Source organism: Monodon monoceros, unplaced genomic scaffold, assembly GCF_005190385.1.
Source record: "Monodon monoceros isolate NGI ecotype Baffin Bay Population unplaced genomic scaffold, NGI_Narwhal_1 Super_Scaffold_16, whole genome shotgun sequence".
NCBI lineage: Eukaryota > Metazoa > Chordata > Mammalia > Artiodactyla > Monodontidae > Monodon > Monodon monoceros.
Genome location: NW_021703772.1, coordinates 94,849,821 through 94,858,321, shown reverse-complemented (window position 1 = coordinate 94,858,321; position 8,501 = coordinate 94,849,821). Strand labels below are relative to the sequence as shown.

The 8,501-nt window shown below is 46.8% G+C and overlaps 2 protein-coding genes across 8 annotated transcripts in view; both read left to right on the top strand.

Moving 5' to 3' along the window:
• MGAT5 (alpha-1,6-mannosylglycoprotein 6-beta-N-acetylglucosaminyltransferase) overlaps nucleotides 1-8,501 on the top strand; it is a 372,873-nt gene that overhangs the window by 53,133 nt on the left and 311,239 nt on the right. For all 7 annotated transcript variants that reach the window (XR_003794033.1, XR_003794037.1, XR_003794036.1 and 4 more), the window contains one exon: nucleotides 1,123-1,172. The gene's annotated coding sequence lies outside the window, so the exon portion shown is untranslated. The remainder of the gene's footprint in view (nucleotides 1-1,122; nucleotides 1,173-8,501) is intronic.
• On the top strand, nucleotides 5,457-6,844 carry LOC114897250 (glycine cleavage system H protein, mitochondrial-like). The gene is given in 2 exon segments (XM_029226057.1): nucleotides 5,457-5,836; nucleotides 5,838-6,844. Coding segments are annotated over 2 exon segments (519 nt in total). The 5' UTR covers nucleotides 5,457-5,549; the 3' UTR covers nucleotides 6,070-6,844.

Genomic DNA, 8,501 nt, shown 5'->3' with positions numbered 1-8,501 from the left:
CTCCCTCTCCTTCCCTCCCTCCCTCTCCTTCCCTCCCTCCCTCTCCTTCCCTCCCTCCCTCTCCTTCCCTCCCTCCCTCTCCTTCCCTCCCTCTCTATTGAGCTCTCTTTCAGTTTTATAATTCTCTGCTGATAAATTCCATGAATATCAGAAACACACTGTAATGTATTTGTTAAAAGGACATGTTTTCCCCCTTTTGTTTTTCTGTAAAGGAGTTTTTTTTTTTTTTTTTTAAAGAAGATGTCGTTGGTAGGAGTTTATTAGTTAATTAATTTATTTTTGCTGTGTTGGGTCTTCATTTCTCTGCGCGGGCCTCTCACTATTGCGGCCTCTCTTGTAGCGGAGCACAGGCTCCAGACGCGCAGGCTCAGTAGTTGTGGCTCACGGGCCTAGTTGCTCCGTGGCATGTGGGATCCTCCCAGACCAGGGCTTGAACCTGTGTCCCCTGCATTAGCAGGCAGATTCTCAACCACTGCGCCACCAGGGAAGCGCAGTAAAGGAGTTTTATGGAGGGAGAATATTAGTGATATCAGAAGCACACATAGTAGATATATTTCTAAAATGGCTTTTTACTGCTTTTCTGGTTTTATTCAAGGTGAAGCAGGTACAAGTAATCTGTTATATTTAAATGAACGGGCTTGTAATTCAACTGGCTTTATCTCTTATTGCAGACTCCTTGGTTTTTTGTCGTAGAGCTATGTATTTTTAAATCGTGTATATACCTACTTGAGACTGTGTGTATAAATTAATGTAGTCTAGTCCGGAAAGCATTAGGATTGGTAAAAGCTTTGGTTTAATGCCTCCTGAGACTTGGAACAAAGAATGGTTTTGTGGAGATGCTCCATCTTTGCCAAATGTGGCCTTACTCCTGCTGAACTAATAATGGATGGATTTGGATCCTAACAAGTGAGATAATGTAATTTTTTAGATAAATGCCTCTGGGTGTTGAAGTGATAGGGAATGCTCACCTAGCTATTTTTCGGTATTTATCTTAAAAGTCATTCGGGTTCCGAAATGTGAGAGGCCTAGTTCGCAGAAGCTCTTTGTCAGCCTGTCTGTTTGCAATGGATCAGGTTCTTAAAGGGGAGAAACTTAAAAATGTCTTTGTTCTTGTGATTGCAGGAGTGATTACTTCTCTGTCGTAGACATTGGAGGCGGATCCATCAGGCCATGTAAGTACCATAGTAAGCACATATTTACCTGGCTAAGCACAGACCTGGGATATTTGCCCTTAGCGGGAGAGGACCGAGGATTTGAGTCAGACGTTAGCATTTGGAACCATCAAAATGCACCACAGCCCCAAAGGGCCAGGGGGTTGCCCTTCTAGCGCAACTCAATCCCAAGGAGACGTACGTCTCTGGCTATCTGGTTGAAACCTGGTGGAATTTATCTTTTGGGTTAGCTGGGCAAGAATGTTTTATCTGCCTCGAATTAGTGAAGTGACTGGAGCAGAAGGTCATTTATTACTTAGTCATTATCAAACGTAAATGTATCGGGCTGGATTATGGCCTGATACTCTTAGGTGGAAGGGCTGGCCCCTTCAGACACAGAGGATCATGGTGTGAACATAAATAAGCAAAGCCAATGAAGTGGAGAGTGTGACTCAGAATGACTGCACAATCTCTGAACTGTGTCTGTATCAAGGAATTGTTCACGGAGTACATTTTCCTAAGCCCCCAGTTATGAACATATTTTACGGAGGAAGCACTTTGCTGAGTGCTTCCTTGTTCTAACTGTGTGAATAGTCCTGAGTGCTTAAAACCACTGTCTAAGCTACCTTTGAGAGTCACCTTGGTAAATCAGACATTCAGCTTGGGAGCAGAATTTTTGGATTTTACAGGCTAATAGGATTTGGGTGTCAAGGTTATGGGACCAGCAGAACGAAGCGTGAAACATTCATAATTCTTGTTTCTCTTATGTGTGTGGATCTTTGAACAACCTTTGTCCCTAACAACATCACAGGAAAAGCCATTCCAGCAACTGACAAGCAGATGAATGTCTGATGTGAATAAAAGCCTTAGTTAGAACTCAAATTATGTGACCATGTGACTTTTATCAGAGGCTTCTCTCTAGCTGTCACCTTGAAAATTTGGCCCGCTGGGAGAAACCAGAGAAACAAGAAGTGTCTCTGTCAGAACCTCAAAGAGATTTTGCGTGTCTAAAGACATAGGGTTTTGTCTAAGAACAAGTATATTTAATCCCTCTTACACATCCCCCTACCTCCACATCACACACATGACTGAAAGGGAGTGGTTTTCATTCAGGGACCAGACAAGTAAACCATCTATCTTCAAGGGTCTGTTCTGAAACTAGTGAAGTGCCGACAGATAAGGAAGTCCGTTCACTGCCCTCCCAAGAGGTGCCAGGCATGGCAGCTGGGGCTGTAGCATGCTGGCATCGTGAAGAATAGGAGCTGGGTCTGTGGTCCCTGATACCCAGGTGCAATGGCTTATGCTCTGGGAAGGATGTGCATCTTTCTGCCTCTCCTCTGCTGTGATTTTCTTTTTCTTTTTTTCCTGCACTGTGTGGGGTTGACAGTCTTTGTGGAGCATGCAGACGTGTTGGCATCATGTGGCACTCCTGGGCTGTGTCTACCTGCCACCAGATATGGTGTCACCTTCCCCCTTCAGCGCGCCAATACCTAGCTGCCTTTGGAAGGGCCTCTTGGCTCCTTTCAAAATAACTACTGAAAGAGCAGCTGTCTGTCAGCCTCCTCCAGAACCATGGAATTGGGCTGCTGTCAACCTGTTGGAGGAGTTCCCAACGCAGCAGACTGGCTGTCACTGACATTTATAACTTGAGAGCCATATCACAGATGAGTTTGCGTGTCTTACCATCTTTTAAATTAGCCTTCAGATTATAAAGCACACTCTCCACACTTTGACAACGCCCAGGACTTTGGAGGTGGTTGGGTCTTCCTGAAGGTGTGGAGAAGCAGTCACCCTTCTCCCCTGGCCATTTTGTAAAACTGTCTTTCTTCTGATTCAACGGGAAAGAAGTTGTCCCAGCTTTAGGCTTGGGTTTATGTGTAACCCTGAGTCGGTTTAGATCAGGGAAATGACTGGCTTCTGGAAACAAATGACTCTAACTCTGCTACAGAGTCTGTGGTAAGAAAGGGTGTTGCTGGGAAATGGGTGTCAGAAAATGTTTCTCACATAGGTTGGTAGATCTGTACCTGGTTTTTTATGCCTTAGTTTCTCAAAGAACCATCTCTGAGTTTCATTTCTGGAGACCTGACCGGAAGAGAAGGATGCAGTGTTGATAAAAATGGAAGTTAAAACCATAGCCACCCCAGCAGATCTCGTGAACACACACTGCCAGAGGAGAAGGCTAAGGCGCAGGAGGGCAGCAGAAGGCGTGTTCCTCACTGTGGGTCTGTCTAGACTGTACATTCCTTGAGCACGAGGGTTGGCCTTATTCCTTTTCACACCACCAGTGGCGAGTACACAACCTGGCATGTGGCAGCAGGATGAGCCGAGCCAATGAGTGTCAAAAAGAAACAGGTGTTACAGGCAGGAAAAATTTGGTTTCATTTTCTTTTTATCCTGCTCATGCAGGCGTTGAAATACAGTCATCAACAAATCCAGATGATGGAGTTTTCAAGTTCATGGCGTTCTCCTGTTGGCATCAAAGATGAGTAATCTTGGAAGAGGTGTAACACAAGTGGGGGCTTAGATGGCAAGTCTTGGATGCAATTAAGATGAAACAGCCTTCACTGTCCGTGCTCAGATTTCTTTCTGTGGTTCCCAGGCTGTTAGTCACATCTTGGGAAATGTCAGTGCCTGACCTTGGCTGTGTGCTGTGTAGCCGCGTCCACTGCATGGCCTGCCTGGAGTGGGGCAGGGACAGGCTCCTGATGGTGGCCACAGGATTTGGGAAGAGAGTCAGCTGAGGATGGTTGTCACCTTCCCGGCCCTTTGCCTGTGGTGCACATTGGATCTCCATCTCGGCCCTCCTTCTCCAAGCCCAAGAGTTGCCTGCAGTCTGTCTAGACAGCTGCCGCCCAGTGATAGCTGGGCATGTTGGATTAACCTCGATGCCCTGTTTGCCCCAGGGAAAGGTGGGGTGCAGGGCAGAGGTCAGGGCTGGGGCTGCCCCTTGTCACCAGGCCAGACGTGGAACAGCAGAGCAGTTGTCTTCCCAAGGCATGCCTGGTTTGGACTGGATCTAATCAGATTTCCCGGTTTGTGGCAAGACGTTTCACAACAGCGTCATGTGTCTGTTCCCTGGTGATACTTGAAAAAAAATACTGAAAAATGTTTAAATATTTCAAATACCCAGACAAGTGCAGAGACTTAGTGGAGTACTTGCTCATTTACATCCCCCTCGAGTCCCTGCCTTTCTGAACTCGTGGATGACACGTCTTAGTAACTGTGAAAGGTGCCGATGTTGGCGTCTGTTAAAATTACCATACTTCTGTCCCTGGAAAGTCTAAAACACGTGGCCTGCCTGGAACGCTCCGGGGATGGTTGGTGCTGCCTGGCTCCGCCCTTTCCTATGGTCTCGTTCGTTACGTCACTGTCCCGTCATTGTCGTCTAGACGGTTTCTCTTCATTCACTTTCAAGGAGGTGTATGTGTTTAAATCCTTCTCCCCAAGTCCTCCTCCTTCACTAGTTCAGGGCTCCCTTGTAATGGGCAGTTCAGTGGGTCCCGCTGGACAGAGCTAATGCCGTCTCCACGTCCCCTTCCCATAATACACTTCATCATACCTGATGCCGCACACGTGACTCACTCTGTCAGTAACCTCTCCTTTCTCCCCAAGCCGGCGTGGCATCTCTCCACGTATGTTGACCTCCCTGGAGGAGACAGGCGAAGGTTCCTTTACTTTGCGTCTCAGGCTTAGGTGATGGATAGAGAGCATCTGTTGGGTAGGCTGAGGCTCTCCCTCGGGTTAATTAACGCGGGTAAGGGCCACGGACGGTTTTTTCCTTCTTTTACCGTGATGGCTTTCTGGGACCGGAGTCCTGTGTTATTTAGGCTGTGTGGATGGATGACTGATTACTTTTAACTCTTCCTTTTGGTCTGAGCTCAGGATGGCTCACAGGAGTCAGTGCCCACTGCGCATGCATTGGAGGGGCTACCGGAAAGTTTACCACCATCCATTTAAAGGGAGATGCCTGCTGGAAAGGAAGGGTGAAAGGTAGAGGAGAGCCTGGGTGAGGGTGAGTCAGGAAGGACTGGGGAAGGGGGTGTGGTGGCCATGGCAATTTGGTTGAAGAGTTTGGGGACCCTGGGTGCCTGCAGAAATGGAACCGTTTTTTTTTTTTTGCGGTACGCAGGCCTCTCACTGTTGTGGCCTCTCCCATTGCGGAGCGCAGGCTTAGCGGCCATGGCTCACGGGCACAGGCGCTCCGCGGCATGTGGGATCCTCCCGGACCGGGGCACGAACCCGTGTCCCCTGCATCGGCAGGCGGACTCTCAACCACTGTGCCACCAGGGAAGCCTGGAACCGTTTTTTAAAATTCTAAATCATCATGGTCTGGTACCATAAAAATAAATTGCTAGGAAAAGTGAGATTAAAGAAAGAAGAAAGTGCCCCCCTGCGCACATGGCGCTGCGAGTGGCACGGAGCGTGCGGGCCGCGGTCTGCAGCCTGCGCGCCGTCTCTGCGCCCAACGTGCCCTGCCCGCCGCGGCCCTGGGGACTGCGGGCGGGCGCCGTCCGGGCGCTGCGCACCGGACCCGCTCTGCTGTCGGGTCGTAAATTCACAGACAAACATGAATGGGTAACAGCAGAAAACGGTGTTGGAACAGTGGGAATCAGTAATTTTGCACAGGAAGCTTTGGGAGATGTTGTTTACTGTAGTCTGCCTGAAGTTGGGACAAAATTGAACAAACGAGGAATTTGGTGTTTTGGAAAGTGTGAAAGCTGCTAGTGAACTCTATTCTCCTCTATCAGGAGAATTAACTGAAATTAATGAAGCTCTGGCAGAAAATCCAGGACTTGTCAACAAATCTTGCTATGAAGATGGTTGGCTGATCAAGATGACACTCAGTAACCCTTCAGAACTAGATGAACTAATGAGTGAAGAATCATATGAGAAATACGTAAAATCTATTGAGGAGTGAAAATGGAACCCCTAAATAAACTAGTTTGAAACAATCTAAAAAAAAAAGAAGTATAAAATACTAGCCTTCAATTTTATTATGAGATTCAAAGACATAGAGTTACCTTGTCCACTGACTGTAAAAGTTAAAAGGACACTTACCCTCAGTTTTGGTACTTAGCTCTTCAAAGACCAGAAACACTTGGTGGACTGGCCCCCCTCTGTGGATGCTCCCATCCGCTTTGAGTAGTAGCACTGACCTGGGAGATGGGGGTGTCAGCTCTGTTTCTGCTGGAGGGCCCACCCTGACCTCTCTGAATCCTGGTTTTTATGCTACAAAGTGAAAGTGTTATTGGTCTGCAGGGCACTGTTCTCCCCGACAGGAGATGAGGAACCAGGAACAGTGCCCATTTCTGTGTTCCTCACCCAAATGGTGATCTCTCTTTATAAAGATCCATCTGGAAGGGACCTGCTGGGGGTTATTTCATATACGCCTTTGGCCACCTTGACCAGATGTCTGCCCAGCTCATTTGAAAGGCACACGTCCTGCGTTTGTGACCTTCTGTAACAGAAGGACCTGTGTGTGTGTGTGTGTGTGTGTGTGTGTGTGTGTCTATACGTATAGTCATACCCAGTGCAAGTTTCTTTTTCCTAGTTCATAGTTTTAGGCTGGTGGAGGTGGGGAAATTACCCCTTTTAAGAAGTCATTTAGCATAATAAATGCTGGAGAGGGTTTGGAGAAAAGGTAACTCTCTCGCACTGTTGGCAGGAATGTAATTTGATACAGCCACTATGGAGAATAGTATGGAGGTTCCTTAAAAAACTAAAAATAGTTACCGAGTGATCCAGCAATCCCACTCTTCGGCATATATCTGGAAAAAGTAGAATTTGAAAAGATATATGCAACCCAGTGTTCATAGCAGCACTATTCACAATAGCCAAGACGTGAAGCAGCCTAAATGTCCATCGGCAGATGAATGGATAAAGATGTGGTACATATATACAACAGAATATCACTCAGCCATAAAAAAGAATGAAATAATGTCATTTGTAGCAACATGGATGGACCTAGAGATTATCATACTAAGTGAAGTAAGTCAGACAAAGGCAAATATTATATCACTTCTATGTGGAATCTAAAAAATAGTACAAGGGGCTTCCCTGGTGGCGCAGTGGTTGAGAGTCTGCCTGCCGATGCAGGGGACACGGGTTCGTGCCCCGGTCCGGGAAGATCCCACATGCCACAGAGCGGCTGGGCCCGTGAGCCATGGCCGCTGAGCCTGCGCGTCCGGAGCCTGTGCTCCTCAACGGGAGAGGCCACAACAGTGAGAGGCCTGCGTACAGCAAAAAAAAAAATAAACAATTAAAAAAAAGTAGTACAAATGAACTTATTTACGAAACAGACTTACAGACATAGGAAACAAACTTATGGTTACCAAAGGAGAGGGGTGAGAGATAAACTGGGAGTATGGGATTAACAGATACATACTACTATATATAAAATCACAGCAAGGATTTACTGTATAGCATGGGAAACAATATTCAATATCTTGTAATAACCTAAAATGGAAAAGAATCAGAGAAAAAGGAATATAGATATATACATATATATGTATAACTGAATCACTGCTGTACACCTGAAACTATTACAATATTTAAAATCAACTCTACTTCAATTAAAAAAAAAAGTTATTTAGCGACCAAGGCTAAATAGGCGCTGGCTTCGTGAACCCCTGCCCTCCAGGATCACCCTGCGGTGGCGTTCATTCTACCCCCTGGAAGCGGGCACAGGCGCAGGTCCCCTGGCCTCACCTTGCTGGGACGCGTCATCCACCTGTGTGTCTAGGGAGGAGAAGGGAACAGGCATTCAGTGAGTAGCGAGCATTGCCCACAGGCCCCCTTTCTCCTGCTTCTGTGATTCACTTGTCAGAATCTTGTCCACTCTTGCATTCTTTTATCCACGTGAACTTGCTTACTTCTCTTTTACTCCTGTTCGTGATTATGGTCCGGCGTTGCATTTTTATGCCCTGAGTAAGAAACAATGGGAAGAGAAGATTGGAAATTGCCTCAGAATTAATGGACATTGATTATACTGGCCGCTGTCAGCAGCCATGACTAGTGCTGACCGTGAGAGGAAATTGACCACGTGCCATCGGCCGCATTTGGATTTTTTTTTTTTTTTAAATCAAGGTATGTGTGAGGGGAGAGTACTGCTTAGTCTTTTAAAAGTAAATAGCACTTAAGCAGAAGGAGCCGGTTGGAGCAGGGGCAGCCAGTAACCCTTGTTGAAAGGGGGAGGTAACGTACTTGATAAAAAGCTGAAGTAACGCTAATAGTTTTGTAAGTGCACTTCCTTCCGGCAGCAAACCAGAGAGTCTGAATGTGAGGTGAGATTGTGGGAAGGACGGTGTGTGTGTGTGTGTGTGTGTGTGTGTGTGTGTGTGTGTGTGTGTG